Below are 23,853 nucleotides of genomic sequence, written 5' to 3' on the forward strand. Positions count from 1 at the left end.
ACCAACAGAGGGAGGAACGGACTAAACCAACAGAGGGGGGAACGGACTAAACCAACAGAGGGAGGAACGGACTAAACCAACAGAGGGGGGAACGGACTAAACCAACAGAGGGTGGAAGGGACTAAATCAACAGAGGGGGGAACGGACTAAACCAACAGAAGGGGGAACGGACTAAACCAACAGAGGGGGGAACGGACTAAACCAACAGAGGGAGGAACAGGCGAAACCAACAGAGGGAAGAACGGACTAAACCAACAGAGGGGGGAAGAGACTAAACCAACAGAGGGAGGAACGGACTAAACCAACAGAGGGGGGAACGGACTAAACCAACAGAGGGAGGAGCGGACTAAACCAACCGAGGGAGGAAGAGACTAAACCAACAGAGGGAGGAACGGACTAAACCAACAGAGGGGGGAACGGACTAAACCAACAGAGGAAGGAGCGGACTAAACCAACCGAGGGAGGAAGAGACTAAACCAACAGAGGGGGGAACGGACTAAACCAACAGAGGGAGGAGCGGACTAAACCAACAGAGGGAGGAACAGACTAAACCAACAGAGGGAGGAAGAGACTAAACCAACAGACGGAGGAAGAGACTAAACCAACAGAGGGAGGAACAGACTAAACCAACAGAGGGAGGAACAGACTAAACCAACAGAGGGAGGAAGAGACTAAACCAACAGACAGAGGAACAGACAGTGGAGCAGAACGACCCCAGACCAGAGACAGAGCAGCCATCTCACCGGTAACAGATCTGAACACAGAGAGGATTTATGCTTGGATTACCACTGCTACACACACACTGACACACACACACACACACACACACACACACACACACACACACACACACACACACACACACACACACACAGACAGACAGACAGACAGACAGACAGACAGACAGACAGACAGACAGACAGACAGACAGACACAGACAGACAGACAGACAGACAGACAGACAGACAGACAGACAGACAGACAGACAGACAGACAGACAGACAGACAGACAGACAGACAGACAGACAGACAGACAGACAGACAGACAGACAGACAGACAGACAGACAGACAGACAGACACTGACACAGACACACTCCGCGTCTGAAGGAGTCTGTGCTGCTGAGTAACTGGGTCTGGTGTGTGTGTGTGTCCTGGTGCATCTGTGTGTGTACCAGTGTGTGTAGCGCGGTGTGTCGGAGGACGGTGGTATGGCGCGCTGGGAGAGCTGGTCGTGGAGTTGGTCGTTAATGCTGTCTCTCCTCCTCTCTCTGTCTGCTCACGGTAAGAACACAGCTGTGTGTGTGTGTGTGTGTCTGTGTGTCTGTTTATTTGTGTGTCTGTGTGTGTGTTTATGTGTGTGTCTGTGTGTGTGTCTGTTCACTATTGCACCTCAAACGTCTGGAAATGTGGGCTCAACAGAGAGAGAGAGAGAGAGACTATAAAATCCATTATCTTCAGCATGTCATTATTTTGTCTGAAAGTGTCGCTGACTTTGGAATATAGTATGGAATGAGTGTTTTTTCTGTCTATTACTGCTAGTAATGAACTCTGGCTCTGGTAACTCTGATACATCACAGAGTGTAATCGATCAGCTGATAGCTTCTTTATTGATCACTGATGTTGTTTTGCCAACGGGCAACTGCTGTCCCAGATCATAAACACACACACACACACACACACACACACACACACACACACACACACACACACACACACACACACACACACACACACACACACACACACACACACACACACACACACACACACACACACACACACACACACACACACACACACTGACACAAGCGTGCACACGTGCACACACTTGAATGCCCATGCACGTGTGTGCACAATCACAAATACAAACACAGTTGGAGTTGATCAAACATTAGTGTAGAAGAGATAAGGAATTTGAATTGTGTGTGTGTGTGTGTGTGTGTGTGTGTGTGTGTGTGTGTGTGTGTGTGTGTGTGTGTGTGTGTGTGTGTGTGTGTGTGTGTGTGTGTGTGTGTGTGTGTGTGTGTGTGTGTGTGTGTGTGTGTGTGTGTGTGTGTGTGTGTGTGTGTGTGTACTGCGTATTGGAATGTGGGTGGACCCACCCTGTGAGGTCCATCTGCCCTGTGGCCCCAGAGAGCAACATTCTGTCACAATGTATCACCGTCAACACAAGCACACACACTCATATTATGTGTGTGTGTGTTAGTGGCCAACCGGTATAGCTACCCATGATCCTGTGCTCTCCTGCCAGGAGAGGTTGCTGGGACTGAGCTCTGACCAATCACAGCCAAGCCAACCTGGTTACCGTAGTCAGAGCCCTGTTTCTATGGTTACAGATCTGTTACTATGGTAACAAACTGTATGTGTAGTGGCATGTCCATACATTTCTCCTCTCGGCTCCTCTCCTTTCCGCTCCTCTCCTTTCTGCTCCTCTTCTTTCTGCTCCTCTCCTCTCCTTTCTGCTCCTCTTCTTTCTGCTCCTCTCCTCTCCTTTCTGCTCCTCTTCTTTCTGCTCCTCTCCTCTCCTTTCCGCTCCTCTCCTTTCTGCTCCTCTTCTTTCTGCTCCTCTCCTCTCCTTTCTGCTCCTCTTCTTTCTGCTCCTCTCCTCTCCTTTCTGCTCCTCTTCTTTCCGCTCCTCTCCTCTCCTTTCTGCTCCTCTTCTTTCTGCTCCTCTCCTCTCCTTTCCGCTCCTCTCCTTTCTGCTCCTCTTCTTTCTGCTCCTCTCCTCTCCTTTCTGCTCCTCTTCTTTCTGCTCCTCTCCTCTCCTTTCCGCTCCTCTCCTTTCTGCTCCTCTTCTTTCTGCTCCTCTCCTCTCCTTTCCGCTCCTCTCCTTTCTGCTCCTCTTCTTTCTGCTCCTTTCCGCTCCTCTCCTTTCTGCTCCTCTCCTCTCCTTTCTGCTCCTCTCCTTTCTGCTCCTCTCCTCTCCTTTCTGCTCCTCTCCTCTCCTTTCTGCTCCTCTCCTTTCCGCTCCTCTCCTTTCTGCTCCTCTCCTCTCCTTTCTGCTCCTCTCCTCTCCTTTCTGCTCCTCTCCTTTCCACTCTTCTCCTCTCTTGTGGTGTCCGTCAGTAGATTGCTGTGAGTATTTCTACATGGTCAGTGTTTAACCTATAGCTGTAATCCTAATCTAATTTCATCTGTGGTCAGTAGAGCATGTTAGAACATCACTGCTCCTAATCCACACTGACACACAGCTTCTGCTTCACAGTATAGATGGAGGGAGAGCAGTTTTCCATTCATTTTAATTGAGCACATCAGCTTCCTATCCCGGTACTCTGGATTTTGAATGATCATGGCTGCGAAGTGAATAAAATCCATTGCAATGGTGTTGTCTGTCTCCTGTGTATGTGTGGGTGTGTCCTGATCTATTTGTTGTTTCTGATTGACCTGACAGGAGAACTCTCATTGACCACTGTCAGCAAGACGGAAGTCCAGCACAGCCAATCATCTTTCTCCGCTGTAGAAAGGGCGGTGCTTATCGGTGATGACTCAGCAGAGCTGATTGGTTTAGGGTTAGGACTAGCGGCTGGACTTCCTCTCAGCGCCATCAAACGTAAACCCTCTCACAGAAGACACTCCCACTTGGACTTCACTGAACAGGACGATCAGCCAATCAGAGAAGAGCTAACTGGCGAGGAATCTCAGGAACGCTCAGATGATATCATCAAGGTGGAGTTCCATAACCCCGACCGCCCCTTGACCCCTGACCTCTCGTCTGATTCTGATTGGCTGACGGCTGTAGTTCAGCCCCTGCAGCAGCGGGCGGGAGACCCCACAGCCTGGACTCTGTCAGATTTCTATGACTACCTGTCCCCCGACGACGAACTCTCCACCATAGATTCAACCCTTGACCCTGATCCGACCCTGACCCCTCCGACAGACATGGAGGATGAAAACCCCTCGCTCACTGGCTCCCCTGTCCTCAATGTTACCCCTGACAATGATGACCCCCAGCCACCCTCTCAGTCTCAATCCCCCCCTCCTCCTTCCCCTCCTCAGGGGTCAGATGGGTGTGGTTTGGGCTTTGTGAGGTCAGAGGTCGGGGGTGAGTGTGTGTCTCAGTGTGACACACAGCCTGACTTCTGCTACAACAGAGGAGTTTGTACCATCGCTACGGGAATAGGAGCATTCTGCAGGTAATTTTGCACAATCATCAGTGGAAAGAAATACATGTACAATAATGTGGGTGGGGGCACGCTTAGTTGTTTGTATACTACAGAACAATATACGGCTGGTGTCTTTCTAACAAAACCAGAAAAGAGGACAGATAGACACCCCACTGACAAACATATACAAACATGCAGGGCCACAAGCCTTCTCAGCAGGGTCCTTGACGGATTAGGAGTGTATGGGAAGGCCAAGGGGGGGGGGGGGGGGGGGGGTCCATATGTCCTTACCCAACCTGAACCTCCCCTTCCACCTGTCAAACACAGAAACACACACACACACACCCTCTCTGATCCAGTTGATCTTATTATAGGACTAGTCTGGGCTGATTCTCTCTTTATTACTGGACAGACTTCTGATCTAACCTAGGACAGACACATGTAGGGCCCTATAAATTCTGAGATGCAGAGAACAAGGACTGAATCACGGAATCCAGACATTAAAACAGAATTCAACAATATTCAAAAATGTATTGAACTTAGTAGGGAATCAAATAAATGTATTGAAAATGTATTAATTTGCCGAAGACATGAACAGAATGCATCAGTGATTCGTATTTCCTGCAACTTTCTGAAGAGGCAACAAGAATCCCTTTACCACTTTGTGTAGCTGTTAGCGATGGTGCTAATGAAAAAGCTAGTGTTAGATGGAATGTTGGAATGAGGAAGATGGAATGAGTTTTGCAAACTCTACCGTCTCATGTGCACTCCAAAAACACTGCTAAAAACAGCCTCTAGGTGAGCACTGCAATTAAAGGGTAACTACATGCAAAAATGTAAATCAAATAAAAAATGTCCCAAACCTCAATAGTGGTCTCCTGATGTGCTTTAAGCATTGCTGAGGACTTAGAACATCCAACGTTTCTGTTTTTCTACAGTAGCAGTACATCAACTCATAACTGTACATTGCTTTGTAACAACAATCGTCAGATAGCGCGGCAGTTTGTTTTAGAGACACAAATACTTCCTGATTTCTACTGCCTGTCTCCCCTGCCTCTCGCTAGATGTAATGTCCAGGACTATATGTGGAACAAGGGCTCTCGTTGTGATTGGGTGGTGACAGACTTCCAGGTGCTGTGTGTGGTAGTGGGTGTGGCCTCTACGACCCTCATCCTACTCATCATCATCATCGTCTTCTTCGCCAAACGACTCCACCGCCTGAGGATTGAGAACAGGCGACTCCGCAAACGCAGGTCAGTGTGTGTCTAAGAGAGAGAGAAAGAGAGAGAGAAAGAATCAAATCAAAATTTATTTGTCATATGCGCTGAATACAACAGGTGTAGACCTCACCGTGAAATGCTTTCTTACAAGCCCTTAACCAACAATGCAGTTCAATAAATAGAGTTAAGAAAATACTAAATAAACTCAAGTGAAAAAAAATATATCTGCGAGAGAGAGATACAGAGAAAGAGAGGGCAAGAGAGATACAGAGAAAGAGAGGGGAAGAGAGCTACAGAGAAAGAGAGGGGAAGAGAGCTACAGAGAAAGAGAGGGGAAGAGAGCTACAGAGAAAGAGAGGGCAAGAGAGATACAGAGAAAGAGAGGGCAAGAGAGCTACAGAGAAAGAGAGGGGAAGAGAGCTACAGAGAAAGAGAGGGCAAGAGAGATACAGAGAAAGAGAGGGCAAGAGAGCTACAGAGAAAGAGAGGGGAAGAGAGCTACAGAGAAAGAGAGGGGAAGAGAGCTACAGAGAAAGAGAGGGCAAGAGAGATACAGAGAAAGAGAGGGCAAGAGAGCTACAGAGAAAGAGAGGGGAAGAGAGCTACAGAGAAAGAGAGGGGAAGAGAGCTACAGAGAAAGAGAGGGCAAGAGAGATACAGAGAAAGAGAGGGCAAGAGAGCTACAGAGAAAGAGAGGGGAAGAGAGCTACAGAGAAAGAGAGGGGAAGAGAGCTACAGAGAAAGAGAGGGCAAGAGAGATACAGAGAAAGAGAGGGCAAGAGAGCTACAGAGAAAGAGAGGGGAAGAGAGCTACAGAGAAAGAGAGGGCAAGAGAGCTACAGAGAAAGAGAGGGCAAGAGAGATACAGAGAAAGAGAGGGGAAGAGAGCTACAGAGAAAGAGAGGGGAAGAGAGCTACAGAGAAAGAGAGGGCAAGAGAGATACAGAGAAAGAGAGGGGAAGAGAGCTACAGAGAAAGAGAGGGCAAGAGAGCTACAGAGAAAGAGAGGGGAAGAGAGCTACAGAGAAAGAGAGGGCAAGAGAGATACAGAGAAAGAGAGGGGAAGAGAGCTACAGAGAAAGAGAGGGCAAGAGAGCTACAGAGAAAGAGAGGGGAAGAGAGCTACAGAGAGAGGGCAAGAGAGCTACAGAGAAAGAGAGGGCAAGAGAGATACAGAGAAAGAGAGGGGAAGAGAGCTACAGAGAAAGAGAGGGGAAGAGAGCTACAGAGAAAGAGAGGGGAAGAGAGCTACAGAGAAAGAGAGGGGAAGAGAGCTACAGAGAAAGAGAGGGCAAGAGAGCTACAGAGAAAGAGAAACAGAGAAAGCACTGTAGACTACTTTATCACTGACCTCAACCCAGAGTCTCTCAGAGCGTTCACAGTCAGCCCACTGACACCCCTATCAGACCACAGCAAAATCACAGTCTACTTGAACAGAGCAATACTCAATCATGAGGCATCAAAGCCAAAGGAACTGAGTAACATTAAGAAATGCTATAGATGGAAGGAATGCAGTTTGGAAACCTACCAAAAAACAATTAGGCAACAGCAAATTCAATCCCTTTTAGACAACTTCCTGGGTAAAATGTTCCACTGCAATAGTGAAGGTGTAAACTTGGCAGTAGAAAATCTTAACAGTATATTTGACCTCTTAGCTTCCCTATCAAATCTAAAAATCTCAAATAGAAAACCGAAGAAAATGAACAACAATGACAAATGGTTTGATAAAGAATGCAAAAATCTAAGAAATAAATTGAGAAACCTGTCCAACCAAAAACATAGAGACCCGGAAAACCTGAGTCTACGCCTTCACTATGGTGAATCACTAAAACAATACAGAAATACACTACGGAAAAAGAAGGAACAGCACGTCAGAAATCAGCTCAATGTAATTGAAGACTCCATAGACTCTAACCAATTCTGGGAAAATTGGAAAACACTAAACAAACAACAACACGAAGAATTATCTATCCAAAATGGAGATGTATGGGTAAACCACTTCTCCAATCTTTTTGGTCCTATAACAAATAATAAAGAGCAAAAACATATACATGATCAAATACAAATCCTAGAATCAACTATTAAAGACTACCAGAACCCACTGGATTCTCCAATTACCTTGAATGAGTTACAGGACAAAATAAAAACCCTCCAACCCAAAAAGGCCTGTGGTGTTGATGGTATCCTTAATGAAATGATCAAATATACAGACAACAAATTCCAATTGGCTATACTAAAACTCTTTAACATCGTCCTTAGCTCTGGCATCTTCCCCAATATTTGGAACCAAGGACTGATCACCCCAATCCACAAAAGTGGAGACAAATTTGACCCCAATAACTACCGTGGAATATGCGTCAACAGTAACCTTGGGAAAATCCTCTGCATTATCATTAACAGCAGACTCGTACATTTCCTCAATGAAAACAATGTACTGAGCAAATGTCAAATTGGCTTTTTACCAAATTACCGTACAACAGACCATGTATTCACCCTACACACCCTAATTGACAACCAAACAAACCAAAACAAAGGCAAAGTCTTCTCATGCTTTGTTGATTTCAAAAAAGCCTTCGACTCAATTTGGCATGAGGGTCTGCTATACAAATTGATGGAAAGTGGTGTTGGGGGTAAAACATACGAAATTATAAAATCCATGTACACAAACAACAAGTGTGCGGTTAAAATTGGCAAAAGACACACACATTTCTTCACACAGGGTCGTGGGGTGAGACAGGGATGCAGCTTAAGCCCCACCCTCTTCAACATATATATCAACGAATTGGCGCGGGCACTAGAACAGTCTGCAGCACCCGGTCTCACCCTACTAGAATCCGAAGTCAAATGTCTACTGTTTGCTGATGATCTGGTGCTTCTGTCACCAACCAAGGAGGGCCTACAGCAGCACCTAGATATTCTGCACAGATTCTGTCAGACCTGGGCCCTGACAGTAAATCTCAGTAAGACCAAAATAATGGTGTTCCAAAAAAGGTCCAGTCACCAGGACCACAAATTCCATCTAGACACCGTTGCCCTAGAGCACACAAAAAACTATACATACCTCGGCCTAAACATCAGCACCACAGGTAACTTCCACAAAGCTGTGAACGATCTGAGAGACAAGGCAAGAAGGGCCTTCTATGCCATCAAAAGGAACATAAATTTCAACATACCAATTAGGATCTGGCTAAAAATACTTGAATCAGTCATAGAGCCCATTGCCCTTTATGGTTGTGAGGTCTGGGGTCCGCTCACCAACCAAGATTTCACAAAATGGGACAAACACCAAATTGAGACTCTGCATGCAGAATTCTGCAAAAATATCCTCCGTGTACAACGTAGAACACCAAATAATGCATGCAGAGCAGAATTAGGCCGATACCCACTAATTATCAAAATCCAGAAAAGAGCCGTTAAATTCTACAACCACCTAAAAGGAAGCGATTCCCAAACCTTCCATAACAAAGCCATCACCTACAGAGAGATGAACCTGGAGAAGAGTCCCCTAAGCAAGCTGGTCCTAGGGCTCTGTTCACAAATACAAACACACCCCACAGAGCCCCAGGACAACAGCACAATTAGACCCAACCAAATCATGAGAAAACAAAAAGATAATTACTTGACACATTGGAAAGAATTAACAAAAAAACAGAGCAAACTAGAATGCTATTTGGCCCTAAACAGAGAGTACACAGTGGCAGAATACCTGACCACTGTGACTGACCCAAACTTAAGGAAAGCTTTGACTATGTACAGACTCAGTGAGCATAGCCTTGCTATTGAGAAAGGCCGCCGTAGGCAGACATGGCTCTCAAGAGAAGACAGGCTATGTGCACACTGCCCACAAAATGAGGTGGAAACTGAGATGCACTTCCTAACCTCCTGCCCAATGTATGACCATATTAGAGAGACATATTTCCCTCAGATTACACAGATCCACAAAGAATTTGAAAACAAATCCAATTTTGATAAACTCACATATCTACTGGGAGAAATTCCACAGTGTGCCATCACAGCAGCAAGATTTGTGACCTGTTGCCACAAGAAAAGGGCAACCAGTGAAGAACAAACACCATTGTAAATACAACCCATATTTATGCTTATTTATTTTAACTTGTGTGCTTTAATAATTTGTACATTGTTACAACACTGTATATATATAATATAACATTTGTAATGTCTTTATTGTTTTGAAACTTCTGTATGTGTAATGTTTACTGTTAATTTGTATTGTTTATTTCACTTTTGTATATTATCTACCTCACTTGCTTTGGCAATGTTAACACATGTTTCCCATGCCAATAAAGCCCCTTGAATTGAATTGAATTGAATTGAAAGAGAGGGGAAGAGAGCTACAGAGAAAGAGAGGGGAAGAGAGCTACAGAGAAAGAGAGGGCAAGAGAGATACAGAGAAAGAGAGGGGAAGAGAGCTACAGAGAAAGAGAGGGGAAGAGAGCTACAGAGAAAGAGAGGGGAAGAGAGCTACAGAGAAAGAGAGGGCAAGAGAGATACAGAGAAAGAGAGGGGAAGAGAGCTACATAGAAAGAGAGGGGAAGAGAGATACAGAGAAAGAGAGGGGAAGAGAGCTACAGAGAAAGAGAGGGGAAGAGAGATACAGAGAAAGAGAGGGGAAGAGAGATACAGAGAAAGAGAGGGGAAGAGAGATACAGAGAAAGAGAGGGGAAGAGAGATACAGAGAAAGAGAGGGCAAGAGAGATACAGAGAAAGAGAGGGGAAGAGAGATACAGAGAAAGAGAGGGGAAGAGAGCTACAGAGAAAGAGAGGGGAAGAGAGCTACAGAGAAAGAGAGGGGAAGAGAGCTACAGAGAAAGAGAGGGGAAGAGAGCTACAGAGAAAGAGAGGGCAAGAGAGATACAGAGAAAGAGAGGGGAAGAGAGCTACATAGAAAGAGAGGGGAAGAGAGATACAGAGAAAGAGAGGGGAAGAGAGCTACAGAGAAAGAGAGGGGAAGAGAGATACAGAGAAAGAGAGGGGAAGAGAGATACAGAGAAAGAGAGGGGAAGAGAGCTACAGAGAAAGAGAGGGGAAGAGAGATACAGAGAAAGAGAGGGGAAGAGAGATACAGAGAAAGAGAGGGGAAGAGAGCTACAGAGAAAGTGAGGGGAAGAGAGATACAGAGAAAGAGAGGGCAAGAGAGATACAGAGAAAGAGAGGGGAAGAGAGATACAGAGAAAGAGAGGGGAAGAGAGATACAGAGAAAGAGAGGGGAAGAGAGATACAGAGAAAGAGAGGGGAAGAGAGATACAGAGAAAGAGAGGGGAAGAGAGATACAGAGAAAGAGAGGGGAAGAGAGATACAGAGAAAGAGAGGGGAAGAGAGATACAGAGAAAGAGAGGGGAAGAGAGCTACAGAGAAAGTGAGGGGAAGAGAGCTACAGAGAAAGAGAGGGGAAGAGAGCTACAGAGAAAGAGAGGGGAAGAGAGATACAGAGAAAGAGAGGGGAAGAGAGCTACAGAGAAAGAGAGGGGAAGAGAGCTACAGAGAAAGAGAGGGGAAGAGAGCTACAGAGAAAGAGAGGGCAAGAGAGATACAGAGAAAGAGAGGGGAAGAGAGATACAGAGAAAGAGAGGGGAAGAGAGCTACAGAGAAAGAGAGGGCAAGAGAGCTACAGAGAAAGAGAGGGCAAGAGAGCTACAGAGAAAGAGAGGGCAAGAGAGCTACATAGAAAGAGAGGGCAAGAGAGATACAGAGAAAGAGAGGGCAAGAGAGCTACATAGAAAGAGAGGGCAAGAGAGATACAGAGAAAGAGAGGGGAAGAGAGATACAGAGAAAGAGAGGGCAAGAGAGATACAGAGAAAGAGAGGGGAAGAGAGCTACATAGAAAGAGAGGGGAAGAGAGCTACAGAGAAAGAGAGGGGAAGAGAGATACAGAGAAAGAGAGGGGAAGAGAGATACAGAGAAAGAGAGGGGACGAGAGCTACAGAGAAAGAGAGGGGAAGAGAGCTACAGAGAAAGAGAGGGGAAGAGAGATACAGAGAAAGAGAGGGGAAGAGAGCTAAAGAGTAAGAGAGGGCAAGAGAGATACAGAGAAAGAGAGGGGAAGAGAGCTACATAGAAAGAGAGGGGAAGAGAGATACAGAGAAAGAGAGGGGAAGAGAGCTACAGAGAAAGAGAGGGGAAGAGAGATACAGAGAAAGAGAGGGGAAGAGAGATACAGAGAAAGAGAGGGGAAGAGAGATACAGAGAAAGAGAGGGGAAGAAGGATACAGAGAAAGAGAGGGCAAGAGAGCTACAGAGAAAGAGAGGGGGAGAGAGATACATAGAAAGAGAGGGGAAGAGGGATACAGAGAAATAGAGGGGAAGAGAGCTACATAGAAAGAGAGGGGAAGAGAGATACAGAGAAAGAGAGGGGAAGAGAGCTACAGAGAAAGAGAGGGGAAGAGAGATACAGAGAAAGAGAGGGGAAGAGAGCTACAGAGAAAGAGAGGGGAAGAGAGATACAGAGAAAGAGAGGGGAAGAGAGATACAGAGAAAGAGAGGGGAAGAGAGCTACAGAGAAAGAGAGGGGAAGAGAGATACAGAGAAAGAGAGGGGAAGTGAGATACAGAGAAAGAGAGGGGAAGAGAGATACAGAGAAAGAGAGGGGAAGAGAGATACAGAGAAAGAGAGGGGAAGAGAGATACAGAGAAAGAGAGGGGAAGAGAGATACAGAGAAAGAGAGGGGAAGAAAGCTACAGAGAAAGAGAGGGGAAGAGAGATACAGAGAAAGAGAGGGGAAGAGAGCTACAGAGAAAGAGAGGGGAAGAGAGCTACAGAGAAATAGAGGGGAAGAGAGATACAGAGAAAGAGAGGGGAAGAGAGCTACAGAGAAAGAGAGGGGAAGAGAGATACAGAGAAAGAGAGGGGAAGAGAGCTACAGAGAAAGAGAGGGGAAGAGAGATACAGAGAAAGAGAGGGGAAGAGAGATACAGAGAAAGAGAGGGGAAGAGAGATACAGAGAAAGAGAGGGGAAGAGAGATACAGAGAAAGAGAGGGCAAGAGAGATACAGAGAAAGAGAGGGGAAGAGAGCTACATAGAAAGAGAGGGGAAGAGAGCTACAGAGAAAGAGAGGGGAAGAGAGCTACAGAGAAAGAGAGGGGAAGAGAGCTACAGAGAAAGAGAGGGGAAGAGAGCTACAGAGAAAGAGAGGGCAAGAGAGATACAGAGAAAGAGAGGGGAAGAGAGCTACATAGAAAGAGAGGGGAAGAGAGATACAGAGAAAGAGAGGGGAAGAGAGATACAGAGAAAGAGAGGGGAAGAGAGCTACAGAGAAAGAGAGGGGAAGAGAGATACAGAGAAAGAGAGGGGAAGAGAGATACAGAGAAAGAGAGGGGAAGAGAGCTACAGAGAAAGAGAGGGCAAGAGAGATACAGAGAAAGAGAGGGGAAGAGAGCTACATAGAAAGAGAGGGGAAAAGAGCTACAAAGAAAGAGAGGGGAAGAGAGCTACAGAGAAAGAGAGGGGAAGAGAGTTACAGAGAAAGAGAGGGGAAGAGAGCTACAGAGAAAGAGAGGGCAAGAGAGATACAGAGAAAGAGAGGGGAAGAGAGCTACATAGAAAGAGAGGGGAAGAGAGCAACAGAGAAAGAGAGGGGAAGAGAGATACAGAGAAAGAGGGGGGAAGAGAGCTACAGAGAAAGAGAGGGGAAGAGAGCTACAGAGAAAGAGAGGGGAAGAGAGCTACAGAGAAAGAGAGGGCAAGAGAGATACAGAGAAAGAGAGGGGAAGAGAGATACAGAGAAAGAGAGGGGAAGAGAGATACAGAGAAAGAGAGGGGAAGAGAGCTACAGAGAAAGAGAGGGGAAGAGAGCTACAGAGAAAGAGAGGGGAAGAGAGCTACAGAGAAAGAGAGGGCAAGAGAGATACAGAGAAAGAGAGGGGAAGAGAGCTACAGAGAAAGAGAGGGGAAGAGAAATACAGAGAAAGAGAGGGGAAGAGAGATACAGAGAAAGAGAGGGGAAGAGAGCTACGGAGAAAGAGAGGGGAAGACAGATACAGAGAAAGAGAGGGGAAGAGAGATACAGAGAAAGAGAGGGGAAGAGAGCTACAGAGAAAGAGAGGGCAAGAGAGATACAGAGAAAGAGAGGGGAAGAGAGATACAGAGAAAGAGAGGGGAAGAGAGCTACAGAGAAAGAGAGGGCAAGAGAGATACAGAGAAAGAGAGGGGAAGAGAGCTACATAGAAAGAGAGGGGAAGAGAGCTACAGAGAAAGAGAGGGGAAGAGAGCTACAGAGAAAGAGAGGGGAAGAGAGCTACAGAGAAAGAGAGGGGAAGAGAGCTACAGAGAAAGAGAGGGCAAGAGAGATACAGAGAAAGAGAGGGGAAGAGAGCTACAGAGAAAGAGAGGGGAAGAGAGCAACAGAGAAAGAGAGGGGAAGAGAGATACAGAGAAAGAGAGGGGAAGAGAGCTACAGAGAAAGAGAGGGCAAGAGAGATACAGAGAAAGAGAGGGGAAGAGAGATACAGAGAAAGAGAGGGGAAGAGAGCTACAGAGAAAGAGAGGGGAAGAGAGATACATAGAAAGAGAGGGGAAGAGAGATACAGAGAAAGAGAGGGGAAGAGAGATACAGAGAAAGAGAGGGGAAGAGAGATACAGAGAAAGAGAGGGGAAGAGAGCTACAGAGAAAGAGAGGGGAAGAGAGCTACAGAGAAAGAGAGGGGAAGAGAGATACAGAGAAAGAGAGGGGAAGAGAGATACAGAGAAAGAGAGGGGAAGAGAGATACAGAGAAAGAGAGGGGAAGAGAGATACAGAGAAAGAGAGGGGAAGAGAGCTACAGTGAAAGAGAGGGGAAGAGAGATACAGAGAAAGAGAGGGGAAGAGAGCTACAGAGAAAGAGAGGGGAAGAGAGATACAGAGAAAGAGAGGGGAAGAGAGATACAGAGAAAGAGAGGGGAAGAGAGATACAGAGAAAGAGAGGGGAAGAGAGATACAGAGAAAGAGAGGGCAAGAGAGATACAGAGAAAAAGAGGGGAAGAGAGCTACATAGAAAGAGAGGGGAAGAGAGCTACAGAGAAAGAGAGGGGAAGAGAGCTACAGAGAAAGAGAGGGGAAGAGAGCTACAGAGAAAGAGAGGGGAAGAGAGCTACAGAGAAAGAGAGGGCAAGAGAGATACAGAGAAAGAGAGGGGAAGAGAGCTACAGAGAAAGAGAGGGGAAGAGAGATACAGAGAAAGAGAGGGGAAGAGAGATACAGAGAAAGAGAGGGGAAGAGAGCTACGGAGAAAGAGAGGGGAAGACAGATACAGAGAAAGAGAGGGGAAGAGAGATACAGAGAAAGAGAGGGGAAGAGAGCTACAGAGAAAGAGAGGGCAAGAGAGATACAGAGAAAGAGAGGGGAAGAGAGATACAGAGAAAGAGAGGGGAAGAGAGCTACAGAGAAAGAGAGGGCAAGAGAGATACAGAGAAAGAGAGGGGAAGAGAGCTACATAGAAAGAGAGGGGAAGAGAGCTACAGAGAAAGAGAGGGGAAGAGAGCTACAGAGAAAGAGAGGGGAAGAGAGCTACAGAGAAAGAGAGGGGAAGAGAGCTACAGAGAAAGAGAGGGCAAGAGAGATACAGAGAAAGAGAGGGGAAGAGAGATACAGAGAAAGAGAGGGCAAGAGAGATACAGAGAAAGAGAGGGGAAGAGAGATACAGAGAAAGAGGGGGGAAGAGAGCTACAGAGAAAGAGAGGGGAAGAGAGCTACAGAGAAAGAGAGGGGAAGAGAGCTACAGAGAAAGAGAGGGCAAGAGAGATACAGAGAAAGAGAGGGGAAGAGAGATACAGAGAAAGAGAGGGGAAGAGAGATACAGAGAAAGAGAGGGGAAGAGAGATACAGAGAAAGAGAGGGGAAGAGAGATACAGAGAAAGAGAGGGGAAGAGAGATACAGAGAAAGAGAGGGGAAGAGAGATACAGAGAAAGAGAGGGGAAGAGAGCTACAGAGAAAGAGAGGGGGAGAGAGATACATAGAAAGAGAGGGGAAGAGAGATACAGAGAAAGAGAGGGGAAGAGAGCTACATAGAAAGAGAGGGGAAGAGAGATACAGAGAAAGAGAAGGGAAGAGAGCTACAGAGAAAGAGAGGGGAAGAGAGATACAGAGAAAGAGAGGGGAAGAGAGCTACAGAGAAAGAGAGGGGAAGAGAGATACAGAGAAAGAGAGGGGAAGAGAGATACAGAGAAAGAGAGGGGAAGAGAGATACAGAAAAAGAGAGGGGAAGAGAGATACAGAGAAAGAGAGGGGAAGAGAGATACAGAGAAAGAGAGGGGAAGAGAGATACAGAGAAAGAGAGGGGAAGAGAATAACAGAGAAAGAGAGGGGAAGAGAGCTACAGTGAAAGAGAGGGGAAAAGAGATACAGAGAAAGAGAGGGGAAGAGAGCTACAGAGAAAGAGAGGGGAAGAGAGATACAGAGAAAGAGAGGGGAAGAGAGATACAGAGAAAGAGAGGGGAAGAGAGATACAGAGAAAGAGAGGGGAAGAGAGATACAGAGAAAGAGAGGGGAAGAGAGATACAGAGAAAGAGAGGGCAAGAGAGATACAGAGAAAAAGAGGGGAAGAGAGCTACATAGAAAGAGAGGGGAAGAGAGCTACAGAGAAAGAGAGGGGAAGAGAGCTACAGAGAAAGAGAGGGGAAGAGAGCTACAGAGAAAGAGAGGGCAAGAGAGATACAGAGAAAGAGAGGGGAAGAGAGCTACATAGAAAGAGAGGGGAAGAGAGATACAGAGAAAGAGAGGGGAAGAGAGATACAGAGAAAGAGAGGGGAAGAGAGCTACGGAGAAAGAGAGGGGAAGACAGATACAGAGAAAGAGAGGGGAAGAGAGATACAGAGAAAGAGAGGGGAAGAGAGCTACAGAGAAAGAGAGGGCAAGAGAGATACAGAGAAAGAGAGGGGAAGAGAGATACAGAGGAAGAGAGGGGAAGAGAGCTACAGAGAAAGAGAGGGCAAGAGAGATACAGAGAAAGAGAGGGGAAGAGAGCTACATAGAAAGAGAGGGGAAGAGAGCTACAGAGAAAGAGAGGGGAAGAGAGCTACAGAGAAAGAGAGGGGAAGAGAGCTACAGAGAAAGAGAGGGGAAGAGAGCTACAGAGAAAGAGAGGGCAAGAGAGATACAGAGAAAGAGAGGGGAAGAGAGCTACATAGAAAGAGAGGGGAAGAGAGCAACAGAGAAAGAGAGGGGAAGAGAGATACAGAGAAAGAGAGGGGAAGAGAGCTACAGAGAAAGAGAGGGGAAGAGAGATACAGAGAAAGAGAGGGGAAGAGAGATACAGAGAAAGAGAGGGGAAGAGAGCTACAGAGAAAGAGAGGGGAAGAGAGATACATAGAAAGAGAGGGGAAGAGAGATACAGAGAAAGAGAGGGGAAGAGAGATACAGAGAAAGAGAGGGGAAGAGAGATACAGAGAAAGAGAGGGGAAGAGAGCTACAGAGAAAGAGAGGGGAAGAGAGCTACAGAGAAAGAGAGGGGAAGAGAGATACAGAGAAAGAGAGGGGAAGAGAGATACAGAGAAAGAGAGGGGAAGAGAGATACAGAGAAAGAGAGGGGAAGAGAGATACAGAGAAAGAGAGGGGAAGAGAGCTACATAGAAAGAGAGGGGAAGAGAGATACAGAGAAAGAGAGGGGAAGAGGGCTACAGAGAAAGAGAGGGGAAGAGAGATACAGAGAAAGAGAGGGGAAGAGAGATACAGAGAAAGAGAGGGCAAGAGAGATACAGAGAAAGAGAGGGGAAGAGAGCTACAGAGAAAGAGAGGGGAAGAGAGATACATAGAAAGAGAGGGGAAGAGAGATACAGAGAAAGAGAGGGGAAGAGAGCTACATAGAAAGAGAGGGGAAGAGAGATACAGAGAAAGAGAGGGGAAGAGAGATACAGAGAAAGAGAGGGGAAGAGAGATACAGAGAAAGAGAGGGGAAGAGAGCTACAGAGAAAGAGAGGGGAAGAGAGCTACATAGAAAGAGAGGGGAAGAGAGCTACAGAGAAAAAGAGGGGAAGAGAGCTACAGAGAAAGAGAGGGGAAGAGAGCTACAGAGAAAGAGAGGGGAAGAGAGCTACAGAGAAAGAGAGGGGAAGAGAGCTACAGAGAAAGAGAGGGGAAGAGAGATACAGAGAAAGAGAGGGGAAGAGAGCTACAGAGAAAGAGAGGGGAAGAGAGCAACAGAGAAAGAGAGGGGAAGAGAGCTACAGAGAAAGAGAGGGGAAGAGAGCTACAGAGAAAGAAAGGGGAAGAGAGCTACAGAGAAAGAGAGGGGAAGAGAGCTACAGAGAAAGAGAGGGGAAGAGAGCTACAGGGAAAGAGAGGGGAAGAGAGCTACATAGAAAGAGAGGGGAAGAGAGCTACAGAGAAAGAGAGGGCAAGAGGGCTACAGAGAAAGAGAGGGGAAGAGAGATACAGAGAAAGAGAGGGGAAGAGAGATACAGAGAAAGAGAGGGCAAGAGAGATACAGAGAAAGAGAGGGGAAGAGAGCTACAGAGAAAGAGAGGGGAAGAGAGATACATAGAAAGAGAGGGGAAGAGAGATACAGAGAAAGAGAGGGGAAGAGAGCTACATAGAAAGAGAGGGGAAGAGAGATACAGAGAAAGAGAGGGCAAGAGAGATACAGAGAAAGAGAGGGGAAGAGAGATACAGAGAAAGAGAGGGGAAGAGAGCTACAGAGAAAGAGAGGGGAAGAGAGCTACATAGAAAGAGAGGGGAAGAGAGCTACAGAGAAAAAGAGGGGAAGAGAGCTACAGAGAAAGAGAGGGGAAGAGAGCTACAGAGAAAAAGAGGGGAAGAGAGCTACAGAGAAAGAGAGGGGAAGAGAGCTACAGAGAAAGAGAGGGGAAGAGAGATACAGAGAAAGAGAGGGGAAGAGAGCTACAGAGAAAGAGAGGGGAAGAGAGCAACAGAGAAAGAGAGGGGAAGAGAGCTACAGAGAAAGAGAGGGGAAGAGAGCTACAGAGAAAGAAAGGGGAAGAGAGCTACAGAGAAAGAGAGGGGAAGAGAGCTACAGAGAAAGAGAGGGGAAGAGAGCTACAGGGAAAGAGAGGGGAAGAGAGCTACATAGAAAGAGAGGGGAAGAGAGCTACAGAGAAAGAGAGGGGAAGAGAGCTACAGAGAAAGAGAGGGGAAGAGAGCTACAGAGAAAGAGAGGGGAAGAGAGCTACAGAGAAAGAGAGGGGAAGAGAGCTACATAGAAAAAGAGGGGAAGAGAGCTACAGAGAAAGAGAGGGGAAGAGAGCTACAGAGAAAGAGAGGGGAAGGGAGCTACATAGAAAGAGAGGGGAAGAGAGATACAGAGAAAGAGAGGGGAAGAGAGCTACTTAGAAAGAGAGGGGAAGAGAGATACAGAGAAAGAGAGGGGAATAGAGATACAGAGAAAGAGAGGGGAAGAGAGATACAGAGAAAGAGAGGGGAAGAGAGATACAGAGAAAGAGAGGGGAAGAGAGATACAGAGAAAGAGAGGGGAAGAGAGATACAGAGAAAGAGAGGGGAAGAGAGATACAGAGAAAGAGAGGGGAAGAGAGATACAGAGAAAGAGAGGGGAAGAGAGCTACAGAGAAAGAGAGGGGAAGAGAGCTACAGAGAAAGAGAGGGGAAGAGAGCTACAGAGAAAGAGAGGGGAAGAGAGCTACAGAGAAAGAGAGGGGAAGAGAGATACAGAGAAAGAGAGGGGAAGAGAGCTACAGAGAAAGAGAGGGGAAGAGAGCTACATAGAAAGAGAGGGGAAGAGAGCTACAGAGAAAGAGAGGGGAAGAGAGCTACAGAGAAAGAGAGGGGAAGAGAGCTACAGAGAAAGAGAGGGGAAGAGAGATACAGAGAAAGAGAGGGGAAGAGAGCTACAGAGAAAGAGAGGGGAAGAGAGCTACAGAGAAAGAGAGGGGAAGAGAGATACAGAGAAAGAGAGGGGAAGAGAGCTACAGAGAAAGAGAGGGGAAGAGAGCTACAGAGAAAGAGAGGGGAAGAGAGCTACAGAGAAAGAGAGGGGAAGAGAGCTACATAGAAAGAGAGGGGAAGAGAGCTACAGAGAAAGAGAGGGGACGAGAGCTACAGAGAATGAGAGGGGAAGAGAGATACAGAGAAAGAGAGGGGAAGAGAGCTACAGAGAAAGAGAGGGGAAGAGACCTACAGAGAAAGAGAGGGGAAGAGAGCTACAGAGAAAGAGAGGGGAAGAGAGCTACAGAGAAAGAGAGGGGAAGAGAGATACAGAGAAAGAGAGGGGAAGAGAGCTACAGAGAAAGAGAGGGGAAGAGAGCTACAGAGAAAGAGAGGGGAAGAGAGCTACAGAGAAAGAGAGATACAGAGAAAGAGAGGGGAAGAGAGATACAGAGAAAGAGAGGGGAAGAGAGCTACAGAGAAAGAGAGGGGAAGAGAGCTACAGAGAAAGAGAGGGGAAGAGAGATACAGAGAAAGAGAGGGGAAGAGAGATACAGAGAAAGAGAGGGGAAGAGAGATACAGAGAAAGAGAGGGGAAGAGAGCTACAGAGAAAGAGAGGGGAAGAGAGCTACAGAGAAAGAGAGGGGAAGAGAGATACAGAGAAAGAGAGGGCAAGAGAGATACAGAGAGTTATGGTGATAACTAGTGAGGAAGGCCAGACATTGATGCAGCAGTAATAACTGTTCATCAGCTGAACGTAGACCAGCCTGACAGTGTGTGTGTGACAGTGTGTGTGTGTCTGAGATAACATGTTGTTCAGTCCGAGGGTTTAACCATTACATTCAGAGAGAGAGAAAGGGGGAGAGAGAGGCCTTATTTATTAAACAATTCATATTTGACAGTATAAAAGGCTTGTACATGACACGTTTGTCACATCAATGAAAATCCATCTCTTCCCCTAACCCTCTTTCCCCCACACCTCTGTCCCATTCCTCTGTCCCAACCCTCTTTCCCCAACACCTCTCTCCCACAACTCTCACCTCTGTCCCATCCCTCTGTCCCACACCTCTGTCCCATCCCTCTGTCCCATCCCTCTTTCCCCTACACATCTGTCCCACCCCTCTGTCCCACCCCTCTGTCCCACACTTCTGTCTCACACTTCTGTCCCGCACTTCTGTCCCACACCTCTTCTCCATCCCTCTGTCCCATCCCTCTGTCCCACACCTCTGTCCCACACCTCTGTCCCACCCCTCTGTCCCATCCCTCTGTCCCATCCCTCTGTCCCACACCTCTGTCCCACCCCTCTGTCCCATCCCTCTGTCCCACCCCTCTGTCCCACACCTCTTCTCCATCCCTCTGTCCCATCCCTCTGTCCCACACCTGTTCTCCATCCCTCTGTCCCACACCTCTGTCCCACACCTCTATCCCACCCCTCTGTCCCATCCCTCTGTCCCATGCCTCTGTCCCACCCCTCTGTCCCATCCCTCTGTCCCACACCTCTGTCCCACCCCTCTGTCCCATCCTTCTGTCCCACCCCTCTGTCCCACCCCTCTGTCCCACACCTCTGTCCCACCCCTCTGTCCCATCCCTCTGTCCCACCCCTCTATCCCATCCCTCTGTCCCACACCTCTGTCCCACACCCCTGTCCCACACCTCTGTGCCACCCCTCTGTTCCATCCCTCTGTCCCATCCCTCTGTCCCATCCCTCTGTCCTCTCCTCCTTCCCTCGCTCCAGTCTATACCGTCCACACAGCGAGATGCAGACAGATGGCTTCTCTGTTTCCACGGCGCAAGATGGTTCCCATGCCAACGTAAGGAAGCTGTGTGACTCCCCCCCGCCCCCCCCTCAACCCCACGCTCACAATCTGGCTTACTATGACAACATTATCTGTCAGGTAACTAACTCCTGACCTATAACCCCTGACCTCTAACCTTTGACTGACCCTAACCTTAAGCCCTAACCCTGGCTAGCTGTGTCTCAGTCCATTAGTCTGTCTGTCTGTCTATAGAATGTGTCTGCAAGTGCACGCGCACACACACACACACACACACACACACACACACACACACACACACACACACACACACACACACACACACACACACACACACACACACACACACACACACACACACACACACACACACACACACACACACACACACACACACACACACACACACACACACACTGTTCCCCTTTAAGATGTGATTTCCACCTGCAGAGAGCGAAAAGCAGCTACATCTGGGAGTATAAGCCTAGACACCCTTACTGTCAGGTAAGCAGAAGCACAACAGTGGCCAGTTTCCCCAGCTGAATAGGCTTTAACCTTACCAAGCAGGAAACTGCAAACTGTACGTAACCCAGCTAACCTCCAGTTCAGCTTGGCAACCATTACTGGCCACAGAGCTTCTTCCTCTCCTCGGTGGTTACTAGGGGTAAGGCAGACATTATGGGCTACAGTGCTTCTTCCTCTCCTCTGTGGTTACTAGGGGTAAGGCAGACATTATGGACTACAGTGCTTCTTCCTCTCCCCCTGTGGATAGGGGTAGGGCAGCCATTTTGTCTTCTAGGCTTTTCCTCCTTATCCTTGTTTCCTCAGCAGCAGCATTAGGGTTAGGCACGTTGGTCCCTTTGCTTCCACACAGCAGCCTCCCCATCTCCAGCTCCATTTAACAAACCAACATTGATTTAAACAGAGTAAATGTGGCTTTGGCAGAAAGGGGGGCACCCAACACATAGGTTGTAGGTTTATTGAATTAAATTTGAATTTAGAGCGAACCCAAATGAACTCCCCTGACACACAGGCTCATACACTCATGCATGCACACACTCACACACACACTTTCTAACTCATAAAGAATGACTGGTCTCTGCTAGCTGACCCAGTTACTGTACTGTCCTCACGACCTTCATATGTCTGCCATCAGACAATCAATGTTTGTGTATGTAACGTATGTGTCAATATGTGTGTGTATGACATTCGTGTATGTAGCACAGGAGATTGGTGGCACCTTAATTGAGGAGGACAGGCTTGTGGTAATGTCTGGAATGGAATAAGTGGAATGGTATCAAATACATCAAACACATGGTTTCCATGGTTTCCATGTGTTTGATGCCATTCCATTCGCATCGTTCCAGACATTATTATGAGCCGTCCTCTCATCAGCAGCCTCCACTGGATGTAATGTATGCATGTGTGTCTAACGTGTGTGTGTAACGTGGGTTTGTCTGTGTGTGTTGTTCCACAGGATGACCCTCAGAAAATGGAGGACCCTGTAAAGTCTCAATTCACTCAAGGGGAGGAGTCTCTGAACATCGCCAACTCTCATTCGCCGAAATATATTAACAACCGCCCTGCCCACTCCTCTGACCACACCCCTAACGCAGACCAGGAGGTAAATAGGGAGGAGGCAAGCTCCTCCCCCTCCAACAACATATACTAAATTATTATTATGATTAATGTAATACCACCATGCACATAAGGGGCACCATAATACTCCATATATCTACTATACTATCTCTGGAGAGGGACTGTTGAGCCCCTTGACTCCACTAGGAGCTAAAAGGACGAAAACACAACTATAATACAGTATACTATACTGTACTGTCCTATACTATATCCCTTACGTAACAACATGTTGCACCACTACTGACCACATGGGGGCGATGCTACTCCTTCCTTGCTACACCTAGCTGCATCACTGTAGCAATCCTGAACTAAACTGTCTCTGGCTGGACAAACTCTCCTCTCCCACAATGTCCTGCTCTCATCTCTGACCCTTTACTGCTGTCCTCCCTTCTCCCACTGTCTGCCTTAAGTCTGCGTCAAAAATAACACCCTATTCCCTTTACTGTGCACCACTTTTGGCTAGAGCTCTGGTCAAAAGTAGTGCACTATGTAGGGAATAGGGTGCCATTTCAGATCTTTACCCTTCTTTTTGTCTGCATGCATTGCTGTTTTCTACTAAAACAGTTCTTTATGGAAAATCATTATAAACAAGATTAACTAGAAATACAAGAAAAACTGTTGAGAAATGACAAGAAAAACAGTTGAGATACTTTGATGTTTGATATGATCCAGTGAATATGTATAGGTTTCATGTAAAGTTACTGTGTTGCCTGGCTTGCTAACATTGATATATTTATGGTTTCTATTGATGTGGGTTATAACCCTTTGATGAAATTCAGGGGTTGGTATTTTTGGGGGTAGAACACATCATTATAGCATCGGAACCAGAGTTGTTGGAATAAAACTTTGTAACTTTAAATTAGCTGGTCCCTGTGTGTTCCTGGAATGGCCCTATCCCTTTACCTTTATTGTTCTCTACCTTTCTCTCTCTCGCTCAGCTTTCTCTGGCTTATTGTGCATGGCTTTATTAACACTTTAATAAACACACACACACAGTCCATTTAAAATATTGGAGGCCCCTTACACTTCAGTGGTGTGATGCCAAAATTCTAGCAAAATGTATAGCGCATAGAATTAAAAAGGTTTTGTCTGATATTATTAATTCTAATCAGACAGGTCTTTCACATGGACTATACATTGAAGATAATATAAGACAAGTACTGGAAACAATAGAACACTATAAAATATCTTGGAAACCAGGCCTGACTTTGAAAAGGCTTTTGATAAAGTACGACTGGAGTTTATATATAAATGCCTGGAACATTTCAATTTTGGAGAATCTAATATA

At 46.8% G+C, this 23,853-nt stretch overlaps 1 protein-coding gene across 4 annotated transcripts; it reads left to right on the plus strand.

Annotated features, from left to right (window-relative positions):
- The first annotated feature begins 435 nt into the window (after positions 1–435).
- Positions 436–23,424, plus strand: LOC139555056 (chondroitin sulfate proteoglycan 5-like). Of its 4 annotated transcripts, none has more exons than XM_071368503.1 (6): positions 436–745; positions 1,177–1,282; positions 3,393–4,134; positions 5,169–5,357; positions 20,888–21,047; positions 22,405–23,424. In XM_071368503.1, the coding sequence occupies exons 2-6, from the start codon at positions 1,210–1,212 to the stop codon at positions 22,597–22,599; spliced, it is 1,359 nt and encodes a 452-aa protein (XP_071224604.1). In that variant the 5' UTR covers positions 436–745; positions 1,177–1,209; the 3' UTR covers positions 22,600–23,424. The 4 variants fall into 4 exon arrangements, with proteins under 4 accessions (XP_071224604.1, XP_071224605.1, XP_071224603.1 ...); XM_071368504.1 differs by lacking the exon at positions 436–745 and adding an exon at positions 21,378–21,431 and having other exon boundaries at positions 773–1,282; positions 20,888–20,963; XM_071368502.1 differs by lacking the exon at positions 436–745 and having other exon boundaries at positions 773–1,282.
- Positions 23,425–23,853: the final 429 nt, after the last annotated feature.

The sequence above is a fragment of the Salvelinus alpinus genome, chromosome 26 (assembly GCF_045679555.1).
Source record: "Salvelinus alpinus chromosome 26, SLU_Salpinus.1, whole genome shotgun sequence".
Classification (NCBI taxonomy): domain Eukaryota; kingdom Metazoa; phylum Chordata; class Actinopteri; order Salmoniformes; family Salmonidae; genus Salvelinus; species Salvelinus alpinus.